General features: G+C 37.3%; 1 protein-coding gene across 1 annotated transcript in view; it reads left to right on the top strand.

Moving 5' to 3' along the window:
- LOC139952080 (uncharacterized) overlaps positions 1-27,984 on the top strand; it is a 108,887-nt gene that overhangs the window by 35,314 nt on the left and 45,589 nt on the right. The window contains exons 15-32 of the mRNA XM_071951030.1: positions 2,498-2,611; positions 4,084-4,194; positions 5,385-5,495; positions 10,886-11,008; positions 11,926-12,036; positions 12,920-13,039; positions 14,120-14,233; positions 16,522-16,632; positions 18,219-18,329; positions 19,146-19,262; positions 20,199-20,309; positions 21,446-21,553; positions 22,731-22,841; positions 23,627-23,737; positions 24,468-24,578; positions 24,950-25,060; positions 25,965-26,090; positions 27,758-27,874. Coding sequence (XP_071807131.1) covers positions 2,498-2,611; positions 4,084-4,194; positions 5,385-5,495; positions 10,886-11,008; positions 11,926-12,036; positions 12,920-13,039; positions 14,120-14,233; positions 16,522-16,632; positions 18,219-18,329; positions 19,146-19,262; positions 20,199-20,309; positions 21,446-21,553; positions 22,731-22,841; positions 23,627-23,737; positions 24,468-24,578; positions 24,950-25,060; positions 25,965-26,090; positions 27,758-27,874 — 2,049 coding nt within the window. The remainder of the gene's footprint in view (positions 1-2,497; positions 2,612-4,083; positions 4,195-5,384; positions 5,496-10,885; positions 11,009-11,925; positions 12,037-12,919; positions 13,040-14,119; positions 14,234-16,521; positions 16,633-18,218; positions 18,330-19,145; positions 19,263-20,198; positions 20,310-21,445; positions 21,554-22,730; positions 22,842-23,626; positions 23,738-24,467; positions 24,579-24,949; positions 25,061-25,964; positions 26,091-27,757; positions 27,875-27,984) is intronic.

Raw genomic sequence — 27,984 nt, 5'->3', positions numbered from 1 at the left:
GTTAGTGGTGCAATGATTACAATTAAAACAATAAAAAGTATTATGTAAATAAAATCAGGAAACTTGAAAGTCTTGAAAAATGAAGAAAATCCTGCTCAAAATCCCATTGCTTTGTGGAAGTGTTGTGGCCGAGTGGTTAAGAGCATCAGATTAAAGTTCTGGTGCTAAGTCACCGGAGTGTGGGTTCGAATCCCGGTCGTGACACTTGTGTCCTTGAGCAAGATACTTTACTATAATTGCTTCTCTTCATACCCAGGGGTATAAATGAGTACATGCGAGGGTAGAGGTTGATATTGTGAATGAAAAGCTTTCGGAGTGCCATGGCAGCTCGGGGCTGTATACTCCCTAATGGGAGCTGAGAAAGATTAAAGGGATGTTTATTGGCCCAATGACCAGGGGACTAATGTAAAGCGCATTGATACGGTTTATATTGAAATGCGCTATATAAGAATTTGTTATTATTATTGTTGTTATTATTGTCTGGTGGTTCTGATCAGCAGAGTGTGGGTTTGAATCCCAGCTGTGATAATTGTGTCTTTAAGCAAGACACTTAGCCATTGCTTCATCCTCTGGATGGGACGTAAAACCTGGTTGGTTTCTTGTGATGTGTAAACACACATAAAAGAACCCAGTACACTCTTCGAAAAACAAAGTGGTTTGCCTCGGTGTTTTCCTGGCTGGATTGGCAGCATATTGCACCGTGGCAGCACCTTGTAAAATTACGTGGTGCTAAGGATTAGGTCTCTTAATGCAAACATTGTCCCACTCACCTTGCAGTAAATACTTGGCGCTTTGTATCCTTTGGAAAAAGGCGTGTTATAAATACAGTTGTTTTATATTCATAAATACCTAAGACAGTTTATCCATTCTGATTGGTCGAGAGGGCATCACAAGGGGTTGTTTGAACGGATGATACAAGTGTTATAACATGGGCATGACACGCGAGCTTGCACCAGCGCTTATTAGACAGTTTCTTCATTCCTATTGGTCGAGAGCAACGGCTGAAACAGCTGTGCCACATCACGCGATACGCGCGACGCGCACATCATCTCCTTATAAGGAGTTGTTTACCCGAGGGCCTTACCGTTTCATAGCTGGAGGGGTGTTGTGTTGAAAGAAATCATTGAAGAATTATAATTTTTGCATTTATTTTACCTTTTGACCAAGAAGTGTTGATGTTTTTTGACTGAAAAGGTATTTATGAATGGGAATCAAAGTGTGTTGAATCGGTTTTCAACTAGTGGTTTAAACCCGCCGAGGCCTTGTTCTTGATAATTTACCGAGACGTATCAAGTTCAGGCATCAGTGCGGGTTTAAACCACTAGTTGAAAACCTCTTCACCACACATTGATTCCCTTATTATAGATCTGGTTGATCCATTGGCTACCTTTTCGCCACTGGACAGCCGAGGCGTAAGTTTGAATTGAAGTGGATTGAATGAATGGGAATCAAAGTCCTGTATAGTGCAGTTGTAGTGTATTTCGCGTGGGATGGTAGACAATAATCCACACACTGTGCAAAGGAGCTGCCATAATGGAAAAACGTTTTATTAACTATACCTGGGAATGCAGGTCATGGTGTGACCTTTGACATGAGCTGTATGCAAAGTAGACAGTACTTAATATTTATGAGCTGGGTGTAACCAAGTGGGCCAAAGCAAATATATCACAATTCCTCCCCACTAAATATGAAGTTGATTTCAATGTTCAACAAGTCCGGTAAAACAAATAATAAACAGTGATCCATTAAATGTAGGTAAACAACAGTTCAAAACAACTTGTTTGAGTGAACATTCAAAAATGAGTAAAGTCCATTAAATATCAAAACACATCTATTCAAATTATCTTATACTTAATTATTCTTTTGGTTCCTCTGAGCGCTTAGAGACTTTCTTTTGGAGGTGTTAGGCGCTATACAAATGCGGTTGTTATTATTATTATTATTATGATTAGGTATGGATGTTGAACAGATGTGTAGTGTATAGTGCCAGGATCCGCCTATGCAGGTGCTCATGGCGCTTGCTAAAAAAATCTGCACCCTAGTCAGCTGAGCTCCAAGTGCACTGCTCGTGGTATCTTATAAAATAGTTATAGTTATTATGCTCTGTGGTCAAATTCACATGTCCGAATCTAAATAATGTCAAAGGCAATGATTAGTTGTGGATGTTGAACAGATGTGTTTTGAGTGCTGATTTTGAATGTATCAGTTGTGACAGCTCCCTGAACGTAACGTGGAAGACCATTCCATATCTTTACTGCTGCGACTATACGTTAAATTTAAAGATGTTAAATTTGCATCAGGGATAAAAAATATTCATTTGGTTTTAACCTATATACACCGATGTGTGTTAGCACTTTATACTCAATACTTACACACATGTACCCGAGCTCTGTGAACACAACCACAGGCATATTACTCGGGTGGCATTCAAACCCACGACCTGCTCTAGAATTTCAAAGTGAATATTATATGTTAAATGTTTCCATTTTTCTTTCAGATGATCCATGTTTGCCGAGCCCATGTCAGAATAATGCAACGTGTATTCTGGATGGCCTGAGTAATTATGTGTGTAATTGTGAGACTGGCTGGACAAGCACAAATTGTGAAATAGGTGAGGAATTCAATCTTTATCTTTGAGTTACCATTTTATTTTGAAATCTCTCAAGAAATTCCATAAAAGAGTCTGGCCACGCGCATGCCCAATCATATCGCTTCAGCTCATGGAAAGCGGTTACGGCTTCCCCTTTTTATATAGGATTTTCTATCAACCATCATCGGGTCGAGTTCCATATTTTTATTGCAAAAAATTTCACTGTATAATTGCTGCATAATTATTGATGTGGCTGAAACGGCCGATGATGGGAAAATAGAACAAAAAGTACGAACAAAAAACACGTTCTGCAACACGAACAAGCACTTGATAACAATAATTAATGAATGAATTCATGTATGACTAATGTCAGTGTGGCAGTCACGGCAGTTCTAATTTCCCTACATGGCTGCCTCTTCAGGCACCCAACAAAAGCAACTGTAGCGCTACCAGGGAGTCCTAATAGAAGAATACATATTTAAATATATTTACATGCATCTTACTTTAGACCCTTTAAAGGCAGTGGACACTTTTGGTAATTACTCAAAATAATTGTTAGTATAAAACCTTACTTGGTAACGAGTAATGGGGAGAGATTGATGGTATAAAACATAAATGCATATTTAAACATATTTACATGTATCTTACTTTAGACCCTTTAAAGGCAGTGGACACTATTGGTAATTACTCAAAATAATTGTTAGTATAAAACCTTACTTGGTAACGAGTAATGGGGAGAGATTGATGGTATAAAACATTGTGAGAAACGGCTCCCTCTGAAGTGACATAGTTTTCGAGAAAGGGGTAATTTTCCATTAATTTGATTTCGAGACCTCAAGTTTAGAATTTGAGGTCTCGAAATCAACCATCTAAACGCACACAACTATGTGTAACAAGGGTGTTTTTTTCTTTCATTAATATCTCGCAACTTTGATGACCGATTGCGCTCAAATTTTCACAGGTTTGTTATTTTATGCATATGTTGAGATACACCAACTTTGAAGACTAGTCTTTGACAGTTACCAATAGTGTCCAATGTCTTTAATTAGAAATTGGACAGCATTTGTGCATCTTTTTGTTGAAAAAAAATTGGCGGATAAGAATTTTGCAAAGGTAAATTTTCTATATTGTAGTTGTTGTGTAATTCATTTCAATTTGGTTTATTGTACATTACAATACTCACATGATGTTAAACAGTTGTTGAAGTTGGGCCACAAATCATAAATAATAATTAAAACAAAATATATAACAAAAAATCGTTATAGATTATTGAACATTATGGATGTATCAATAAGTATTACTGATAAAAAAAAACACCACAGCAAGCATGGTGTACGTGCCATGCCCAACTTAAAAACGCTTAAGAGAACTTGATAACTTGGTCATTTCCTCTTTTTAAAAATGAAACTACAAATATCTACGTCTGAATGATGTTTCCAATGTTTATATGAACTTCTTTTCCACTCCTTGTTTTTCATTCTATTTCTTCACAGAGGATGCTTGTCTGAGTGATCCATGTCAGAATGCTGCTACATGTACAAACACAAACCCTGGGTACGAGTGCGCTTGCCCTGAAGGATGGCTGAGTACCAACTGTGAAATTGGTAACCAACTTTATTTTTATACAGTGTCTTGCATGTCCTTGGATTTAAATCATTTCTCGTATCTGTAAACTTAAATGTAAATCTTTGCATGAACTCCTAACTTGTTTGTTAATGTTTTGCATGCATTTTGCACAGATTTAGACAAATTCTTTGAAATTATGCACATTTGCTTAATGTACTTTGATAAGTACATACATGTATATATACCATTAATTATCAATTGTAAATTTTAATATGTGACAAAAAAGGTGAAGATAGCACTTTAGAAACTAGGTATTTTTAAACACAAATTTGAACACCCTTTTTTCAAAATCTTGCTGAAACCCAATTTTAGACATCATGCAAGAATTCTGACTGGCACCCCCGGACAAAGATATTGGCAAAAAAGGGAGATGCCACTATAGGACTAGATAGCTCAGTTTGTTGAGCACATTAATCTGGAAATCGTTATGGGTTCTGTAGTCAGTTTTTATTTTTCAAACCCACAATCATTCAAAATTTACCCAGTCAGTTTACCTTATGGTTTATTATTTGATAACTTAAAAAGTTGTTTATGTTGTATAGAAACACGTCAAGTTATTTTATCAATGGTTATATGTATCCACTGGATGTTTGTCGTGTTTACTTTCCATAAATCCAGGATGAGCATTTGTATGCTGTCAATTAATTTCAATAGTTTTTTGTTAATTTTCCTCAAGTTTGACTTAAATAAGTCCGTCTTCCCTCCATTTCTCTTGCATGTCCTAAGCCCTTTTCACACAACAGCAAATCAGCAGCGGTCCCTTGCTTTATTTTAGCATGGTTGTGAAATTTTACAAGTTGCACTTCGTATCAACGGACAACATAGTTTTTACAATCCAAGGTTCCTAGTGAAATCTTGTCATCATTTCTAAATTTTGGTCGGAGGTCCCTTTCCGACGAAAATATTCTTCTGCTAGCGATATTTTTGACTTGTTGTCCTTTCACATGAGACCAAATCATTCGTAAAATATTGCAACCATGCCCAAATTTTAACAAGGGACCCTTGCTAAAATGCTCCCGTGTGAAAAGGGCTCTACACAACCTTATTAGAGATCTGTTTTGTTTGATTCACTTAGTGTTTTACAATTATATTGGTTTTTGAATATCATCTATTTCACCATTCACCACAGCACTTTGTTTTTCACATTACACTTGTTATTCCATCACAGCCTTCCGCCCATGTCTGTCCACCCCTTGTAAGAACAATGGAACATGCCGTGAGAATGGATTGTCTTATTCGTGTGATTGTTTTCATGGATGGTCTGGATTAAATTGCGAGGGTATGCAGAAACTCCACCGTTCCTGAAATTTTTTTAAGATTTAAGCAACACATTAGACTGTTTGTTTTGCCCTTTGTTTTGCCCCTTTGGTGGACTGAATACAATTAATATGTTGATTTGCGGTAGCACCATGTGTGTATCTACTTGCCAGGTAGAGTTGTTCTTTAGACAACTGTCTTTCTATGTTCAACTGCTACTCTTTTGCCTGACTGTTTTTTTTGTTACAGTCTCGTGACCATGATGAGAGCAAGCTAGTCAAAAACGTTGAGACAAACTAAGAACTCACTTCGCGGGAGTGAAGTTAATAATGATCCACATAAAAAAATTGTTGATCGTCCCCGCCCGACACCGTTCAAAACCCCCCCGACCCCATTTATTTTTAAATTTTTTATATATTTTTTTTAAATCATAAAAAACTTTCAGCTGATATTTTTTCAAAACATACTGGTTTGAAAAGACGTTTTAAGAAGGTTTTTATTCATGTTGGCAAAGCAAGAAAAATTCTTCAAATATTTACCTGGGCTACACTGTGCTTAGTTGTTTGAAAAAGTTTACAGAAAATGTCATCTAGGAGTTAAATTTGTTTGACAAAACTATTGAAAACATCAATAACACACAAACTCTCTGTTTTATAGTGACTAGCGGGATGCCGCGCTTCGCGCGGCACCCCGCTAGGATATAAAAATCCTTTACACAAATATTTCGAAATGTGGGTGAGGGTGTTATACGCCTCTCTCAATATTTATGCATGGCGTCATAATTCTAACCCAAAATGAAGCTATTTCGCACGTCCACCACTACTTGCAGTGGCTGTACCCACCTCGTTTTGGGTTAGACAACGTACCTTATGCATCTAGAAACTATAAGGCTCCCCCGTGATCCTTATAGGGGTCTAATATGTTGGGCCTCCCTAACGTTACACGTTTTTCAAATCAGCGTTGATAGGTGAAACTGACCGTTAGCCAGCAATAACTAAAGTTTCTTTTGTACTACACTACCAAAACTTTCTCCACACACTCAATATACATTCATAATGCTTGCATTTCCTTTTTAAAAAACATCGTCAAAAATGACATTTTTACGTCCCACGATACATAGCGTTGCTACAGCACTATAAGTAAAGGGAGTTTTTGGAACATGCTGTGTGCCACAAATCTAATTTATCTACTGTTTTTTTTCGGGGGGGGGGGGGCGGGGGTGGTAAGAGCGTAGGCCTCTTTTTAGTTTATTCTCATCTGAATTGGTCTTGTAAACTTTCTGGTCAATAGGCTGCATGTATAACGGGAGCACTTAACGTGAACGTCAAAAAAGTGTTTTGCAGGCAGAGATGCCAAGTCCAGAGGCTAGCTATGTGTGAGATTTTTCAAAGCTCAACCCCCATCCCCCCGGAAAAAAATTGCCAGTTTAAGAAGGCCTTTTTAAATCGCCGCCCAACCTTTTTTTTTTTTTTTTTTTTTACAAATAAATAAAACAATGTGAAATTTAATTGTGGACAAAAAGTGTTTCATAATGCATCAAAAGCCTCCTCAGAATAATTAAAACTCACTTGAGGTACACAGGAGATGTTGATTGTTAATGTGGAGGTTCGATTGTGTCAGATTATATCCTTCCAAACTTGAAAAAAATAGACTAAAAATGATGTCCAAAATCAATCGCTCACTTCTTCTGCCTGTTGTGTCTTCGCTAGTGGAGCGCATTTCAACGAATTTGCTAAAAGAATCGGAACAAACTTGTGCGCAATAAGCGTTTTGCGCTCTGCCGAATTTGAGCTGAACCTACTGGATGAGCAAAAGCGTGCGCAATCTGCAAATTTGCGCTCTGTTTGTACAAATTTTGTACAAAAAATGTCGTTAATTTTTTTTCCCGATCTCGCCCCAATAATGGTTGATGTGCGTGTGAGCGTGAGACAGAGCCCAAATGCGTGAGTCTCACGCCTAATGCGTGAGACTTGGCAGGTCTGGTTTTGTTTTATTGTCACTTTGGGCTTATTGCATCTCGCGAAATTTGAACGACAAACGACACAATTTCTGACCGCGTTCATGTTCACGCTGCTCTAGGAACAAACCTCCATATCCCATATCTCTGGAACCCTATATCGTACAAACTAAATAAAAACGATACATTCGTCCCCACTCCTTAATTTTCTCTAACTTATTTCACTTTCAGAAAGCATGTCAAGTCATGTTTAGGGTTTGTTATGTCCAGTTTGGGTCAATAGACAAACTCCTAAAAATGTACCCCATTCAGCCTTACGAGGTCTCTTTTGTTAATATTATCTCCATCAGTAACCAACCCGACGGGCCGATGGCTAAATTAATCTTCATAATGGATTTGGCAAAATGTACATTCTGAGACCTGACCGACACACTGCTCTAACCAATTTTGTGAATGGACTTATTCAAAAGGAAACTTAATGTCGTTTTGCTTAACAACTTTGACCAAATGCAAAGCAAAGTTCTTTTTTTTACAGCTTCAAAACAGCCTTTGACGTGTGTGTATAAGTTTCACCATAGAGTAAGGAATGGTTTCACAATTCTACCGCCATGGTTAAACTCTGAAACTGCAACATTATATCTCCATGAACAGACCGTATTCTAAAACGGTATTCATGTACCCATTTGAGTTTACTGGCAAAAGGTCCAAGGTCGCCACCCACTGTCAACCTAAAGTGGTCCCACGGCGACCTTCTTCACCAAGCAACAGGTGGCCTGTCTCAAACCAGACAACACACCACTCACAATACACTGACCAGAATGGCTCTTTGTGTGAGGCCCCCCCCACCCCCAAAATGTTATTAATTGTAAAGTTCCCTTAGACACCTTCCAACCTATAGACGGCCCTACCCAATGTTTCCAAATTATTAAGCTTCCGTTTGATCCCATCCTTGTTCATCATGATAATTCTCATGCCGTTTGGAAGTGAATGCTTTTTTATAAATATTCTCCATTTAATCTTTTCAACAAATGAGTCACCCGCAGAAGGATTTCTAGGAAGTCTGATAACAACGTCGACCAGTGGTTGACACATGGTCACCTGCGAAACATCAATCTACGGTACTTAATCCATTCAATGCAAATTCGGTCAAATTCGTGAGATTGGTTTCGGATTTGTCCTGGCACCCAGCCTCTTCGACCCTTTCGACCCTGCGCGGCAATGAATGGACCAATCCGGAGAACCATGCTTAGTACAACACAAAAGTAACCTGACCAAAAAGGGCGGATCGAATGGCGGGTGGGCGTTCAAGGGGCAATGAATGAACCAATCCGGAGCACCATCTGCGAAACACTGTCCAATGAGTCGCCTGTCAGAAAGATTTCTAGGAAGTCTGGTAACAACATCGACCAGTGGTTGACGCACGGTCGCCGCCCAAACTTCCTCCAATCACATGACTTGTAAGTGCGAGTTTGGATCTGGGTTTTGCAGACTTGCAACCCGACGTCTGAAACCACACAAACGTATTGAATTCCACACAAACAACCGTGTTGGATTCCACAAGGATGCCATACCACTGGACCTTCTAATTTTCAATCCAAGATGGCGCAGGTTACGCTTTTAATAGTATAGATTGTGATTATTTTTTTATTCTTGATTTCATATTTGGCATGTTAACAAAACTTTAAAAAAAAAAAAAAAAAAAAAAAAAAAAACTCTCTCCCTCCCCCATTCGCAAAAAAAAAGGACGAGCAACAATTTTTTTTATTATGTGGCCTAAGCTTTAGTAGATAAGGCTGATTTTTAACCTTCCACCCAAGGTAGTAGTTTAAAAGCAGGACAGCTCTTTTAGAATTGAATTCCCCAAATCTACTTTGTGGTAGTAGAATACAAAGCAAGACAGTTCTCTAAAGAACAAAATACAATGTATACCTGGCACACACATGGTGTTACCACAAATCAACATGCAATGCCTCAAATGCCATTTGTATTCAAATACTGACTAATTTTGTAACAGTATCTATGAAAAAGAAAATACAAATTTCCATCAATTTTGAAAAGTTGTTTTCATGTATAATTTTGGTTATCTCACTGATTTCAGTTTGACCCGCACAGTTTTTCTTCCCTGAATTTGTTTTCACTCTCAGTTTCTATTTCTTGAAGACTTGTCATAACATCCTATCCAACATTTTGTTCCCATTTTGCAAAAAGTTAATTTCTTGAGTATTTGTACGTAGTACTCTTTCATTATAATCTTTTATAGTATTTCCTGAGGGGCCATTCATAATAGTAAATGTTAAAACATTTCGCACTAAAGAACAAACTAATGCCTCAAATGATGCAGATTTATCAGGTCAAAGGACTCCAACATAGAGCAGATCGAGCAGCCTTTATCATGTAAAAAAAAACCCAAAAAATCATGAATTTCGATATTCAGTTATTTCTTTTGACCCACCCACAATTTCGAAAAAATATTGAATTTTTTTAACATTGATTATTATGAATGGCCCCTAAGATACAAAAATATTGAATGATAATTATTTTGGGTTTTGTGTGTATAACCAAACTTCTAGTTGTGTGATTTCATTTTACAAAGAAGTTTAAATCGAAATGCACTATTATAAATTATTATTACAAGACTTTACTGCTTCAACACAATAAGATTAGAGTCACCAAAACTTCATCATTAAAAAAAAGTTGTTTATATCAAAAGTATAGTGTATGTTACACTTTGGTAATTTTCTCAGAAACCAGAGTACCTGTGCAAGTCTAGCATGAATCTTACTTCCATGAATCCTTTGGATCCTTGTACATGTTGTATATGAGTTACACATGAAGAAGATCAATGCAAAAGAAATGGGCATCAATAGTTGAATACAGGAAGGATTTGTGAACAGTCTAATGTTTTATAATACCTATTGGTCAGTGTAATTTGTATTGGTCAACTTTTTGACCCGATTTTTGGAATTTGCATGCTGGACTTAATTTTCCCGCCCTTTTTAAACCTCCTTTTTCCGAGATTTCACTACCTCAACAAAATGAGATTAAAGTCATTAAAAAATGATCAGAAAATGTAAGCCTTTGAGAAAGACTCTGCTAGGGTCGGAATGTCAGGCCATTTACAATTTGGGGCAGAAAATGTAAAAGTTACGAGACGAACCCTTATAAGGTGCCAAATAATTTGGTCTCAGAATTCATCACTGCAATAACCTACATGTATCTTTCTGAAAGTTTGTATGTACTCAGCGCCTTGTGTACCTTGCTTGGTAGATATGTGCGCTGTATAAGACTTCGATATTATTATTATTTAATATTACTATTAACATTTAAAAAGAGCTCTTTGTGCAAGTGCATCCCAAAACAAGCCTAGAAGCGAATTATTTATAGTCCCTGTACAATTTGTTGTGCTGAATGATGTTGATTTTAATATCTATAAATGAAATCTTTGAATTCCACAGCCGATCCATGCTTCAGTAATCCATGTAACAATGGAGGTACTTGTAACGTCATGTTAGGAGATACTGACGCTAACTACACATGTACATGTCTACCTGGGTTCCTGGGTTTCAACTGTGCTCAAGGTATGGTAATTTGTGTGTATAATAGATGTTAAATTTTGTATCGGGGATAAAGAATTAATTTTTTTTTTTACCCATACACCATTGTCGGTTAGCAGTACTTTCCTGAGTCTTGCGAACAAAAATATCACAGGCATGTGTGTATAGTTCATTGAAACATTGACATTCAGTAATAAGTACATTGTAACTATAAAAACTAAATGATTAAACTTGCGGTTACAACCATGTAATATCTCTTTTGAGGGAGTGTTGGTTCTGAAAAGAATCGGTATTTTCTTGACTTTTTGACAGTATACTCTACTCGTCTTCCCTCAAAAGAGATATTATACATGGATACACTGTTTACTCAGTACTTTCCCGAGTCCTGTGAAAAAATATCACAGGCATGTTACTCGGGTGGGATTCCAACCAACGACCCTTGCAATTCTAGAGCAGTGTCTTACCAACTAGACTACCGAGGTTGCCCGGTAGCTAGAGGCAGCTGGTACTGCAACGATATAAGAGATGTTAAATTTGCATCGGGGATAAAGAATATTAATTTTGGTTTTACCCATACACCGATGCACTGTTTACTCACCGATTCAACTGGTCTCACCCCTTTTAAAAAGGCCCTCAAGACTCATCTTTTCTGTGCTCGCATGTAATCTGGGTTTCTCCAGTGTACCCCCCCCCCCCCAACCCTGCCCTTCTGGCTCTCTGTTCTTTTCATTTTCCAGCGCTTTGCATCCTCTGGTAAAAGGCGTTCTATAAATGTCTTGTTTATTATTATTATTATTATTATTATTATTACTCAGTACTTTCCCGAGTCCTGTGGACAATCTACCTGGCAAGTAGATACACACATGGTGTTACCGCAAACCAATTACAGTGTATCCCATAATTTGATCCCATCTTTGTTTATTTCCCCTTTGTTTCCCTAGTGGATTTTTGCTTCAGTAATCCCTGTCTCAACGGAGCAACGTGTGAGATACTTTTAGATAAGTACACGTGTCACTGTGTAGATGGGTTTCTGGGTCAGAGATGCGGAACAGGTAAGTACAAGACGAAACAATGGGTGTCATGGCCTAGTGGTCTAGCGCATTAAATTCAAGTACTGGTGGTTAAAGGCACAAGACACTATTGGTAATTGCTCAAAATAATTGTTAGCATAAAAACTTACTTGGTGACGAGCATTAGAGAGCTGTTGATAGTATAAAACATTGTGAGAAACGGCTCCCTCTGAAGTAACATAGTTTTTTAAAAAGAAGTAATTTTCAACGAAATTGATTTTAAGACCTCAGAATTAGATTTTGAAGTCCCGAAATCAAGCATCTGAAAGTGCACAACTTCAGGTGACAAGGGTGTATTTTCTTCCATTATTATCTCGCAACTTCGACGACCGATTGAGCTCAAATTTTTACAGGTTTGTTATTTTATGCATATGTTGAGATACATCAAGTTAGAAGACTGTCTTTGACAAGTACCAAAGGTGTCCAGTGTCTTTAAGTCAGTGCATTGTGGGTTCCTGGCTGGATTGGCAGCATATTGCGCCACAGCACCTTGTAAACCATTACATGGATTAGGTCTTATATCTCAAAATTCGCCCAACTCCTTGCAGTAATAATACCTGGCGCTTTGTATCCTTTGGCAAAAGACGCGTTATAAATACGGTTATTATTATTATTCTAATCCCGGTCGTGACACTTGTGTCCTTGAGCAAGATACTTTACTATATTCGTTTTTCTTCACCCAGGGGTATAAACGGGTACCTGCGAGGGTAGAAGTTGATATTGTGTATGAGAAAAAGCCTTTGTGGTATTTAAACTTCAATTTGTGATCATTCTCCCGGGTTGTGGTACATGTATTTACATTAATCCTTCAATTTTTCATTGATATGATTGTTTTTTAACACTAGTTTATTCGTTGTCATTTCAGTTGACTATTGTTTCAGCAATCCATGTCAGAATAATGCAACATGTACTAGGCGGACTTCTGGTGGACAGGGGTATGATTGCCAGTGTGAAGCTGGCTACCTGGGTACCCATTGTGAAATAGGTAAGACCTCTTACTATATCATTATGGGATGTTTGGTTCCAGACTCCCCTTATCCTCTCCTGGGCTGGCTTCAAATATGCTCTAAAATTGCAAAGGGCCTGGGTTCGAATCCAACCTGTGTGTTATACATGTACATATACCTGTTATTTTTTTCAAAGAGCTCGGGAAAGTACTGAGTATACAGTGCTAACACACGTGGAAGTGTCTTGGCCGAGCGGTTAAGAGCACCGAATTCAAACTCTGGTGTTTCTGATCAGCAGAGTGTGGGTTCGAATCCCCAGCCGTGACACTGTGTCCTTGAGCAAGACACATAACCATTGCCTCGTCCTTTGGATGGAACGTAAAGTCGTTGGTCCCATGTTTTGTGTAACGCATGTAAAAGCACCCAGTGCACTTATCGAAACGAGAAGGGCTTCGCCCCGGTGTTCCTGGCTGTGGCTGCTGTATGCGCCGTAGCACCTTGTAAACCCTTATAAGGTGCTACATAATTGGGTCTCAGAATTCATAACCTGCAATAACCTCTCTTTCTGTACTTGGTAGATACAAGCGCTATATAAGACTTTGATATTATTATTATTATTATTATAATAACTCACATTGGTGTATATGGGTAAAACCACAATTGTTATTTTTTATCTCGTTTAATATTCATCTGTTAAAGGGAAGGTACACCTTTGTTAATTGTCAAAGACCAGTCTTCTCACATGGTGTATCCCACAATAAGCATAAAATAACAAACCTGTGAAAATTTAAACCAAATTGGTCGTCAAAGTTGCGAGATAACTATGAAAGAAAAAATACCTTTGTCACACTAAGTTGTGTACTTTTAGATGGTTGATTTCGAGACCTCAAATTCTAAATCTGAGGTCTCGAAATCAAGTTCGTGGAAAATTACTTCTTTCTCAAAAACTACATTACTTAAGAGGGAGCTGTTTCTCACAATGTTTTATACCATCAACCTCTCCCCATTACTCGTAATCAAGAAAGGTTTTCATGATAATAATTATTTTGAGTAGTAACCAATAGTGTCCACTGCCTTTAAAAAACCTTTAGTAAATTTGATGTCTTGTTTTGTTACAGAGGATTTTTGCAGCAGTAATCCTTGCCAGAATGGAGCTACGTGCACACTAGACCCCTTCGTTGGTTATAGCTGTATGTGTTCAGATGGCTTTCTGGGTACACACTGTGATATCGGTAAGGTCAAACTCTCTTTTGATTTTATAATCTACTAAAGAATAAAGCCCGGGTCATACCTTCTGCGTATGCGATTTGAATTTTGACATCACAGATTCGCAACGAATAACTCGCAACAGTTAAACTGATTTCAACTCCTGCGAAACATTCACTGTGAAAACAGCCATGTGAGGTCAAAACTCGTTTCGCATTCGCAGGAAGTATGAACTGGGCTTTACTGTTTTGTTTGTTTGCTGTTTTCTCTGTTACTTTTATCTGAGTTTATCTATTTATGTTTTTGCTGAAGAAGCAGCTAGAAATTTAATTGATAAGGAGTTTAAAGACATTGGACACTATTGGTAACTGTCAAAGACGAGTCTTCTCACTTGGTGTATCTCAAGATATGCATAAAATGACACACAAAAAATGTGAAACTTTCAGCTTGATTGGTCGTCAGAGTTGCGAGATAACTATGAAAGAAAAAACACCCTTGTCACACAAAGTTGTGTGCTTTCAGATGCTTGATTTTGAGACCTCAAATTCTAAATCTGAGGTCTCAAAATCAAATTTGTGGAAAATTACTTCTTTCTCAAAAACTACGTCACTCCAGAGGGAGCCGTTTCTCACAATGTTTTATACTATCAACCTCTCCCCATTACTCGTTACCAAGTGAGGTTTTATGCTGATAATTATTTTGAGTAATTACATGTACCAATAGTGTCCACTGCCTTTAAATTGAATATTCAACAGAGTTTACATTCTGGATCCTGTTGAATTCTGTGTAAAGAACAGGGCCCAATTTCATTGAGCACATAATATTGCTTAACAAATTCTGCTAAGCAGATGTGAGTTGGGCACCAGTCACAAATTGTACATGTGACCAGATGTGACATTGTAGTTTGGCTGGTAACCATAGTCTGATAAACATAATTTTGTTGTGCTTAGTTACTTTGTGTGCTTAAGCAGCTCTATGAAATTGTGCCCTGTTTTTTATCTCTTGGAGATTTTAAATGATGTTTGAAGCTTTGCATGGCTTGGAAAATAAGAAGTAACTAGAAATAGTAAAATTGCGGGGTACAGCCACTCATGCAAAATCTCTTTTGGGGGGAGTGTTGGCTCTGAAAACATCCGGGTTGGTCCCGACGTTTCAAATAGTTTACTCTGCTCGTCTTCAGGAGGCAATAGACCAATCCATTAGGCTCCGCCCACGACGCACATGTGAGCAAGAACACATGAGCCTCTCCAATGCCTTTCTGCACAATTCTGCCGCTCGCGCCAAGCATACGCGCACCCATGTCGGACCTTATTTGTCGGACCTTCGTTGCGTTGTGATTGGTCAATACGCAATGGGTCGGAGCTTAATGGATCGGTCTATTCTCCTGAAGATGAGCAAAGTATACCACACCGGCTCTTTTCAGAGCCACACTCCTCCAAAGAGAGATTTTACACAAGAGAGATTTTATACGTTGTGTGTATAGTTACTTCTTACTCAAGATTTTATGCGCATGTGACTAGAAGAAAAAGCATGTTAGAATTTGTAGTTACAGATATTATGGGATACAAAGTTTGATTGTTGCACTCATAAGAAATTCACACTCAATATTTGGCCAGTATTTCAAGTCAGATCCTTGATGTTTAGGCCCCACTAATATTTAGTGTAACATGCACTATGTTGGTCAATATCACACATGATACTTCCACCAGTCCGCTATTAAAGCTATTGCCATGTGGCAAAAGGCAATTATTTCACTTCCGAGACTTCTACAATCATTTTCTTGAATTTAAAGGAACACATTGCCTTGGATCAGACGAGTTGGTCAATAAAAAGCGTTTGTTACCGGTTTTTTATAAAATGCAAATGGTTGGAAATATGTTTTATAAGTAGAATACAATGATCCACGCAAATTTGCCTCAAAATTGGGAGGTTTTCTTTTTACTGTGCGACGGTCGGCCTTTTATGGGAGTCAAAATTTTGACTCCCATAAATGTCCGACCATGTTAGTCAACGAGGTAAAAGGAACACCATGCAATTTCGAGGCATGTTTGTGTGGATCATTGTATTCTACTTTTACAACATCTTTCTACCCATATGCATTTTATAACAAACGGTTACACGCGCTTTTCAAAGACCAACTCGACCCATCCAAGGCAACGTGTTCCTTTAATTTAAGTTTTATCTTGCATGACTCACATTTGACTTGTTTTTGCAGTGCTTTTTCTTTAATTGTTTGTTGTTTGTTTTCACATTCACATCATCTTCTCCCCTCGACACCATGACTTCACCTCACCCTCACCCTCACCCTCATCAGGCACGGAGCCCTGTGCCTCACACCCCTGTCTGAATAATGGAACATGCTCACAAACAAACGACTCGTACATCTGTCAGTGTTTAGCTGATTTCAATGGACGGAACTGTGAGGGTATGCATGCACCTCTTGTTTTCAGTTGCACATTTTCCACGTTGTTTGAATTCTGCTAAGTTTAAAAGCCCGGTTAATACTTCCTGTGAATGCGAATGCGATACGAATGATGACATCACAAATGCGCAGGGAATAATTCGCAACAGTTGGACTGTGTTCAACTCCTGCGAAACATTCGCTGTGAAAACAGCCAAGTGTCGTCAAAGTTCACTTCGAATTCGCTGGTACAATGTAGTATGAACTGGGCTTCAGGCATGATAAATGATTGGTAATGGCTTGAACAATATTCTTAAATTGAACATTTTTATTCTAAAAGCTAACTTTTTGTAAATTTGTGGTACAGAATGTCCATCCTGTGAATTACTTCATCCTGAAAAACTGCCATATGCAAGAACGTTGTTTCAGTGGTTTTGTGAATATGACCACTGAATTGGTTAAAATGATCACAAGTTTCTCATTTTGTATTTTGCTGAAAACTAAAGGGGGGGGGGGTTAAATTCCAAAACCAGCAATGTATCATTTCTTTATTTATGTGTGTTGTGTCTCATTCCTCAATATTGAATTTTGAAAATAAAATTCATTTGAAAATTCATTTTGTCATTTTTTGTTAAGGCCTGTTTATATAAACCTATTTCTTGACTTTTAGATAGATATAGATAGATAGATAAACAGATCTATTTGGTTTATTAAAAAACTGTCCACGCAACACAAAGGCTGAATTACAACAATTTTAAATTAATTTACAAAAAAAATAATAACTTCATTGAAAACTGTTTGTAGCAGATAATTATTTCTAAACCATTGCTTTAATTTCCAGGGCTCCTTTAAAAAACAAATTATGATGAGTATCCAAAAAATAAGGTTTGACATTTCGACACTGTTATAGATGTGTGGTTAGCCCACACAATGGGCATCATGTTTTATGCATAAATACCACATGTGGCACACAGAGTTTTGCAAAATTCCTAGCATAATTGGTTGGTGAGTCACACAAATTAAGAATGCTTTAAAACGCAGCAAAACCCATGTTGCCCATAAACATGGCGTATAGTGTCAGGAACTATATATATTATGGGTTAGTTTAATTGTATAAAATATATCTACATTTATGTGGGATTAAAAGACCAAAGATTACTTTACCATTCAGGGCCATCCCTTCACCTGGGCCCCAATAAGCAGAAAATATTCCTTAAAGAATTCTGCTTAGCACAAATGAGCTATATGTAGGAACTAGTCGCAAACTGTGCACATAGCATTATTGAATAACATTTTTGCAGTAAGCAAAATTGTTAGGTACCTAGTAAAACTCTGGTGCTTAAGCATCTCTATGAAAATGAGCCCAGATGGAGTAAATTCTTTTGCAACTTCCTTGGTGCTTGGTAAGACACTGCTCTAGAATTGAAAGGGTCTTGGGTTCGAATCCCAACCGAGTAATAAGATATTTTTTTTTCACAGGACTCGGGAAAGTACTGAGTATACAGTGGTAACACACATAAGTGTATATGGGTAAAAAACAAAAAATGAATATATTGATTTGTGTATGTTTTAATATTAACTCCTTGTTTTACCTCTCTGCATGATTTTAGTTGATTTCTGCAGCAGTGATCCATGTCAGAACCAAGGAATGTGTAGCCTACTCTCGGATGGATATGACTGTAACTGTCAAATTGACTACTTTGGGACTCACTGTGAATTCTGTAAGTAATACAAGTATTCCCTTTGGAGTGTATTTGAGTGTATTTGAGCCCAGTTTATACTTCATGCGAATGCGAAGCGAATTTGATGTGAATTTGACGTCACAACCCTCCTTTCGCAGTGGTATTCGCAAGTGAGTTGACTGGTGTTCAACTGCTGCGAATTTTTCGTTGCGAATTTGTGACGTCAACATTCCTATCGCATTCGCATTTGCAGGAAGTATGAACCGGGCTTAAGTCTTGTAGTTTATTCATTAAAGACACTGGACTTGTCATTGTAATTGTCAAAGACCAGTCTTCTCACTTGGTGTACAATGTATCTCAACATATTGCATAAAATAACAAACCTGTGAAAATTTGAACTCAATTGGTCGTCGAGATTGCGAGATAATAATGAAAGAAAAAAACACCCTTGTCACACGAAGTTGTGCGCTTTCAGATGCTTGATTTCGAGACCTCAAAATCTAATTCTGAGGTCTTGAAATCAAATTCAAATGTTTTAGTGGAAAATTACTTCTTTCTCGAAAACTACGTTACTTCAGAGGGAGCCGTTTATCACAATGTTTTATACTACATGGACTATCACCAGCTCTCCGTTGCTTGTTAACAAGTAAGTTTTTATGCCAACAGTTATTTTGAGTAATTACCAATAGTGTCCAGTGCCTTTAAAGACAAGGTCTAAATCTGTGATCTTCACGATTTGTGTTTCTTACCAATTCTGTAACGTTCCTTTAAGTGTAGCCCTCACCTTGTAGAGATCGTCTTATATTAAGTGATCTCTCATAACAAATCGATAACTTTCTTTTTCTTGTCCCTCAGTTGATCACTGCTTTTCCAAACCCTGCATGAACAATGGAACGTGCCAGCTTCTTACCGATGCCATCGGCTATAACTGTTTGTGTGTCGATCCCTACACAGGAAAAGATTGTGATGACGGTAAGTCACAGAGCACACCTAACAAACAGTTCAGTACAATTTTTTAAAAGTATATTTGTCTCCTGACGATGACTAGAGCAAGCTAGTCGAAACGTTGAGACCAATTCAGAACTGACTCCGCGGCAGTACAGTTTATTACGATCCTATAAGCTAAATTAGTAGTCCAAGTCTATTTTCTATACCATCCGCCCTGGTTATAGTTAAAAGCAAGACAGTTCTGTTCAGAACTGAGAAGTCTCCTGAACCTCCGATTATCTACTCCGCGGCAGTAGAATAAAGCAAGACAGTTCCCTAAGAACAACTCTACCTGGCAAGTAGATACACACATGGTGTTACCACAAACCAATATACATTGATACCTCACCATCCAGTACCTCAAATCCTATATATATTTGTTAAGAGAGTGTACAAGATTTGTAGCTTGCACATGTGACCATATTCCATCTTTTTAATCGTAACTTATGTCAAAATAAATTGGCGCTCGACCATTGTTTTAGAAGAGGAGACCTAACAACAGACAGTTTTTAGGCAAAACACATGGTCAAAAATACAGCATTCCTTCATTCAAACTTGCATTTATTGCCATACCTCATGAAAACAGTAAAAAAAAATATGTTAAAGGAGTAGTCAATAAACAATGTTATATAACACCCAAGCAGATCCTTGCCATTTGATTGGAGGATTGTCTGCCACGTGTAAGCAAATAAAAGTACTATTGCACGCTACGTCACTCAGCGTGCATTTTTGGTTCCATCCGAAAAGTACTATTCAACTCGGCTCCGCCTCGTTGAATGGAACATTCCATCTTTCAACTCATGAACATATTCGCACCATTGCACTCATAAACATTCATTATTTGTATACTATTTCACGAGGCAGAGAAAAGTGATTGTTAATGCTTGAACTAATGCTGTTATATTTTTTGTGATTGTACAGTTGATTTTTGCTTTGATGAGCCGTGTCAGAATGGAGGCACCTGCCAGCTAACATCCAACGGTTATAACTGTCAATGTGCGGCTGGGTATCTCGGATCCGATTGTGAAATCAGTGAGTAACCTCTTTCCTTATGCCATCATTCTCTTACAGACTGTGCGATCCTTGCACGTATTTAAACTACCGGGACCATTGTGGTCCCAACAATAGGGTGTCTTACTTGGGCGAGATTTCGTTTTTTTCAATTACAGTTGGCTCTCGTTACAAAGAGCACTGTTAAAGGATTTGGGTACTTTTTGTAACACAAAATACAATGTCCACAAATTAAATTAAACTTACACGGTTTGAAGATAATGATAGTAGAAAGCTTCCCTGAAAATATTACTTGTTGAGGTGCTAAATCTTTTGAGAAATAAGTAAAACAATGTCACGGAAATATGTTTTACATGCTAAAATAATTTTTGTCTCACTGAGGCCAAAATTATTTTGTGACTTGATTTACTCATTTCTCAAACACTACAGCACCTCAGCAAGTAGTATTTTAGGGGAAGCTTTACCATCATTATCTTCAAACTGTGTGAGTTTAAAGCCAGTGGACACTTTTGGTAAACAGTATTGTCCAAGGCCCACACTTCGTGTATCACAACTTATATATAAAATAACAAACCTGTGAAAATTTAGGCTCAATCGGTCATCGGAGTCGGGAGTAAATAATGGGGAAAACCCACCCTTGTTTTCGCACGTTTCACCGTGTCATGACATATGTTAACTATAAATCCGTAATTCTCGATGTCGAGAATTGATAATTGTTTTAATGTTTTCTCAAAAAGTAAAGCATTTCATGGAATAATATTTCAAGAGAAGTCTTTTACCATTACCTTCTGTAAACCCTGTAAGTTATTTGTAAATCTGTTCCGAAAGTGTATAATGGCTTTAATGTAAATCTGTGGACATTGTGTTTTGTGTTACAAAAAGTACCCAGACCCTTTAGGAAGAGGTTCTGCTACTGAAGAGTACATTCCAAAGTCCTAAATCTCATTTCTGCTTTGTGTTTTTTTGTTTTTCCGCCTCTTATGACAACATTTCTGTTATAAAGGACTAATTTGGTCAGTTCCAGCGATCTTGTTAAAAAAAAGCAGACTGTTCAAAGTATTTTATGATCATGAAAATTATATATGTCGTTGGGAAGAATACTAAGTGTTAACAAATATTATTTTAACTGGTATCTGATTACTATTGTTTTTTTAAAGCTGACTACTGTGCAAGCAATCCATGTGTGACAGGTTCATGTGCCCTCATTAATAATTCCTACGCATGTTCCTGTGATAACGGCTTTGTAGGAGTAAACTGCGACATTGGTAAGTACATGTACAGTCAATCTAACCTTCAAATAAATCTCAGGCCTGTATGCTTTGTTTTTTAAACGTATCCCACTCTTATTCCCATCAAATGTAAAACTTGTATTTTAACCTCATTTACAATTCCTGGAATGTAATTCCACCCAACCTTAGAAACTCACAAGTTCTTTCTCTTTTCTGGCCACTACTTTCCAGCCAGTGATGATTAATTTGGATAGAACGGTTCTCCTGTATATTTTTCTCATGCGTGTGCAATAATTTTTTGCCATTTTAAATTGTAGTTTTTCCATCTTCTTTGTGGTATGTTTACTTTTTTATAGTATTTATAGTTGTTTGCCTGTAGTTGTGCTTGTCCCTTGTCTTTTGGTTTTTGATGTGTAAACAAGGGTCCCCATATAGTGAGCCTGTGTGCCTGTTCAGGGTTTCCCTTTTGCACCGATGTCATTTTTTATGTATTTGTGCAGTAAAGGTAATACAATAACTCAATCAGTATGTTGGTGAATTTTGACTTAATGTCTGAGACCCGGGTACTGAGGACCTGGTTTTAGCGTCAGTTCGGAGTTTGGATAGTTGAGTTGATTGCCTATCAGAAAATGAAAGTGTCGTGGCCGAGCGGTTAAGAGCACCAAACTCTATCCCTGCTGTACCTGATCAGCAGAGTGGGGGTTTGAATCCCGGTCGTGACACTTGTGTCCTTAAGCAAGACACGTTACCATTGCTTCGTTCTTCAGATGGGACGTAAAGCTGTAGGTTCTGTGTGTTGTTATACTAAATATCAACGCACGTAAAAGACCCCAGTACACACTTATTGCAAAGAGAAGGGGTTCACCCTTGGGTGTGTCTGGCAGTGTGACTATCTTCAATCATGAAGGCTGTACTAGAAAGGAAGATGAAGAAGAAAATACTCTTTTTAATTTTTATGTGGAAATAATAACGGCTTTATTTTCTCACACCTGTTTTGTCCTGTTTAGCCCTTAATTTTAATGTCTGTCTGTATTTTGGGTCTGTTTGTTCATAGGCTGGGGAACAAAAGCTGTGCTTCTCCCCGGACCTAGATGTTGCATTTTGTTTCACTTTTTTATCTCTTTTATATTTACTATAATTTTGACCATATTACTCTTTATTATACACTATTTGCAACATTGAATTCAGTATTTTGTTATTGTTATTCTGATAGTGAACCACTGTAACAGTCAGCCGTGTATGAACAATGGCGGATGTCAGTTATTGGAGGATGGCTACATCTGTACTTGTACAAGTGAATATGTAGGAACACACTGTGAAATAGGTGAGCAAACTGTATAGACCTTGTCTTTAAAGGCACTGGACACTATTGGTAATTACTCAAAATAACTGTTGGCATAAAAACTTACTTGTTAACAAGCAACGGAGAGCTGGTGACAGTACATGAAGTATTAAACATTGTGATAAACGGCTCCCTCTGAAGTAGCGTAGTTTTCGAGAAAGAGGTCATTTTCTACTAAGATATTTGAATTTGATTTCGAGACCTCAGAATTAGATTTTGAGGTCTCAAAATCAAACATCTGAAAGCACACAAGTTCGTGTGACAAGGGTGTTTTTTCTTTCATAGTTATCTCGCAACTTCGATAACCAATTGACCTCAAATTTTCACAGGTTTGTTATTTTTTGCATATGTTGAGATACACCAAGTGAGAAGACTGGTCTTTGACAAATACCAGAGGGGTTCAGTGTCTTTAAGTTGGTTTTAATAATAATAATAAGAAGAAGAAGAAGAAAACTTCTTCTGATATTGTTGTACATGTATTTTTATATTTGAAAAGTGTCTGATAAAAATGCACCAAACGTACAGAGCTAGGCGTCAGGAAACAGATAATTTGTTTTACAGAGTTTCCTACTTTATTACGTCTTTTTACTAAAATGACATTTATGAATGGGAATAAAAGAGTAGTGACCTTGCAGGGTCGTGGCCATGCGATAAAGGCCCCGCCTTGTCGCACGGCCACGACCCTGCTGGCTTTAAACAGCCGATTAAGAACTCACCGCTGCCCTTTTATTCGACCCTTAATAAATAACATTTGTTTCTATTTTCAGAGAATTATTGTGTGAGTGATCCATGTTTGAATGGAGCAGCATGTAAACTAGAGATGAGTGGATATGTTTGCCAGTGTATTGCAGGTTACATTGGAGTCAACTGTCAAATAGGTAAGATATTATTTCTACATTGCAGGGTGTCTATAGGATTGAAATGGTTGCCTGCAACAAACAGCGCCTCTCTAGAAGGGTTTTGAAACCTTTTGTAGATCAAGATTTTGGCCATGCCCTGAATCCCTACTCACTGTGAATGAAGATGTTTGTAATAAAATTTACCTGTTGAAGTTTCAGCTTCATTAGTTGTCAAGTTTTTTTTAGAAAAATTTGAAAATCTCAGAGATGTTTTCAGGACAGTCGCGTAGATTATTTTTTGTGAAGTTGTTTTACTCATTTCTCATTCTCAAAACTACAACCCCTCAGCAAGATATATTATGAGGGAAGCTTTCTACCATCATTGACTTTAAACCATGGATGTTTAATGTAAATCTGTGTACCATTGTGTTTTGTGTTGCACAAAAAGTACCCAAACGATTTAAATATATTATGTAATAATATATCTTTGTTTTCTAGAGGATTATTGCTATAATAACCCATGTATGAATGAAGGAATATGTCACCTACAAGCCAACGGATATAACTGTACCTGTGTAGTGCCATGGTTTATTAATGAGACTTATGTAATAATATATCTTTGTTTTCTAGAGGATTATTGCTATAATAACCCATGTATGAATGAAGGAATATGTCACCCACTAGCCAATGGATATAACTGTACCTGTGTAGTGCCATGGTTTATTAATGAGACTTATAAGTTATATAATAATATATCTTTGTTTTCTAGAGGATTATTGCTACAATAACCCATGTATGAATGAAGGAATATGTCACCTACAAGCCAATAGATATAACTGTACCTGTGTAGTGCCATGGATTGGAGACCAATGTGAAATACGTAAGTCACATTCTCACTGCCAATTAACACTTTACAAATGTCATCTGATATAGAATAGTTTATTTTTATTTTCCAAATTGTCATAAGCTGCCACATGTTTGGAACAATTTACAGTATAAACGGTATTACAAATAAAGGTACCAAGATTTGAGGGAAAAAAACACACGAAACTTTAAAACATTAATGACAATTTGGCAAATTAAAAACAAATGATAAGTTAGTGACAAATTGAAAAAGGAAATACTGCTTAAATGTATTACTAGAGTGTGACATTTGCTGAGAATTAAAAAGACGGATTAAATAAGGGACACTTTATTACATTTTATTCAAATACATGTACCGTAAAATTTGTGATTTTTATTTTCCTGCAGCGATACCATGTAACAGTAACCCATGCCAGAATGGAGGGACATGTACTGAAGTAGGTGCAGAGTACCAGTGTAGATGTCGACCAGGTTGGACCGGCGATGAGTGTACATTCGGTGAGTTTCTGTCTCGACAGATCAGGTTTTCCTCCCTCTAGAAAAATCAAACGCTTTCGGTCTCTGCCTGTGCTACGTGGTCATACAATTTATAAGGGTCATTGTAGCTGGCTAACTACAGCACCTTGGCTTGCCTGCAGCTCACAAATGTGACCCGCTACGTGAAAATGAGTCAGATGTTGCCCAATGCATTATTAAGCAATGGACAGTTTAATGTGGGGGGGGGGGGGGAAAGAAGAAGAAAAAGAAAGAAGAAGTTGTTTTTACTTTTTAAGATCTATATTTGCATGGTTAACCTTTAGAACACTTACTGTTGGGCAATAAGACTATGACTACAACAATTTTGTATCCATACTTATGTCTAATTTGTATCCTTTTGCGCGAAATGGTAGTTTAAAACATCACTTTACTTGTAATTCGTTTTTCAGAAAAAATTATGTATTGGCTAATTTCAAACGGAAGTAACTCAGCAACGCGATACACCCCAAGGCTAAGACATATACCAAATTACTGGTGTTGGTGCGTTCTTTCCAGCCATGCATATAACGCAATCCTTGAAATTGTCAACATCTGACTCAATTTCACGTAGCGGGGCACAAATGTTGTAGCCGCGTCCTTCGCTATTCAGCTTTTCAGCTTGGAGTAAAGCCTGCGGTCATTCTTCTTGCAAAAACAAATTTTGACGTCACAAAATATTTGCAACCAATAGTTCGCAACCTTTAACTTGTACTGAACTCCTGCAAAACATTCACTTAGGAAAACAACCCTGTAACTTCAAAATTCATATCGCATTTGCAGGAAGTATGAATTGGGCTCTAGGATGATTAGCATCCCAATTCAATGTTATTATTAATATAAGGGTAGATAAAATGTTACGAAATTTTGCTTTGTTGCTTTTTTATAGGTTTTGATAATCCTTGTGCCAGTGATCCATGTTTCAATGGAGCTACCTGTATATTACAGAATGCTAACACTGCATTCATCTGTGACTGTACACCAGGCTGGGCTGGCACACTCTGCCAGGGATTCGGTGAGTTTTTACTGCTCTTTATTATATGCTATTTGGTGAGTTATATCAGATTGCCTGCTAACTTGATTGTTTATTTAGCCAGAAAGTCAAAGGTTAAATACATGTACCTGATCCAACAAGCTTCTCAATTGAAGCGAAATAAGACATTATTCAATATTTACCTTTTGTTGTTAGTTTTCTTTTAAAAAATTAGGTAAGTTTTTTTTTTTTCTTCAAATTCATAAAAAAAATTACTTTACTGTAAACAATTTTAAATATTTATAAAGGTACAGTACATGTATAGACCTTTCTTTTGTTGATAAACAAACCGCCTCGGTTGACATGGTCAGCCGAATGTTAGTAAAACACTCAATCGTATAAACAGATGTTTTAATCAAATTCACAGTTTCTGCAAATTTTGCGTCAAATAAAGTACCTCCCATATTTATTTGATTGTTTTCAACAAAATCAACACAATGTTTGAATATTTTTGTCGTTGTTACAAACAATAGCGATCTGTTTTTGATTTGCATTCATGGCTTTCCATAGTTTTCCAACCAGGGTTAGCAAACACTTGGGATGTGACGTTGCAAAAGAAAGGTCTATGGTTCTTTGATATGATAACTCATTGATTTGTGAATTATTACTCTCATTGTAATTTGGAATATTGTATATTTGGAATATTGATTAAAAGTTTGTGCATGTCTTTCTCAGAAGATTAGGCCGTGTCCGAAACGACGACTTCGGCTACAGCTGCGTCTAGATCAGCGCGTCTACCAGTGTTGAAGAATAGGCAGATGCGCGCGATCTAGCAGTAGCTGTAGCCGAAGTCGCCGTTTCGGACACGGCCTGAGTTTGCATGTTTAGCTGCGTCTAGAAGTGTCTTGCAGTTGGGAAACTAAGTGTAAACAAACAATTCTTTGGGTTATCAGTGATCATTAGATAATTTGTTTTAAAGGATTTGGGTACCTTTTCAAAATGTCCATAGATTTACATTAAACTTACAGGGTTTGAAGATAATGATAGTGGAAAGCTTCCCTTCAAATATTACTTGCTGAGGTGCTGTAGTTTTTGAGAAATGAGTAAAACAATGTCATGAAAATACGTTTGTAAATGCTTAAAATAATTTTCGTCTCATGAGACTAAAATTATTTTTATGATATTGTTTTACACACTTCCCCAAAACTACAGCACCTCAGCACGTAATATTTTCAGGGAAGCTTTCTACTATCATTATCTTCAAACTGTCTAAGTTTAGTGTAAATCTGTGGACATTGTGTTTTTTGTCCTACAAAAGTTACATACACCCTTTAATAAGGAAGTAGAATGCAACGCAGAATAGTTTTCTCAATGAAAATTTACTTTTTATTGATCTTAGTAACCTATGAGCCTTGTTATTTTGGTCTCAGTAACCTATGAGCCTTGTTATTTTGATCCTAGTAACCTATGAGCCATGTTATTTTCATCCTAGTAACCTATGAGCCATGGAATTTTCATCCTAGTAACCTATGAGCCTTGTTATTTCGGTCTTAGTAACCTGTTAGCCTTGTTATTTTCATCTTAGTAACCTATGAGCCATGTTATTTTCATCTTAGTAACCTATGAGCCTTGTTATTTTCATCTTAGTAACCTATGAGCCTTGTTATTTTCATCTTAGTAACCTATGAGCCTTGTTATTTTCATCTTAGTAACCTATGAGCCCTGTTCCAGTAACCCCTGCATGAATGGTGGCGTTTGTACCCCTTCCAACTCTTTCTATACTTGCGGATGTACAGGATTTTTCTATGGAGATAACTGTGAACTCGGTAAATACAACTTCAACTTGTTTGTTAGGAGCCTTAAACTTAAATTTGGTCAGTTTACCCCTACCCCTGTTATTCTGTGTCAGCCATTTTTTAATTTTTTTTTTCCTTTC

Source organism: Asterias amurensis, chromosome 20, assembly GCF_032118995.1.
Source record: "Asterias amurensis chromosome 20, ASM3211899v1".
In the NCBI taxonomy this organism is placed as follows: Eukaryota; Metazoa; Echinodermata; class Asteroidea; order Forcipulatida; family Asteriidae; genus Asterias; species Asterias amurensis.
The sequence above is the reverse complement of the archived record's forward strand: the minus strand, read 5'-3'. Positions and strand labels throughout refer to the sequence as shown.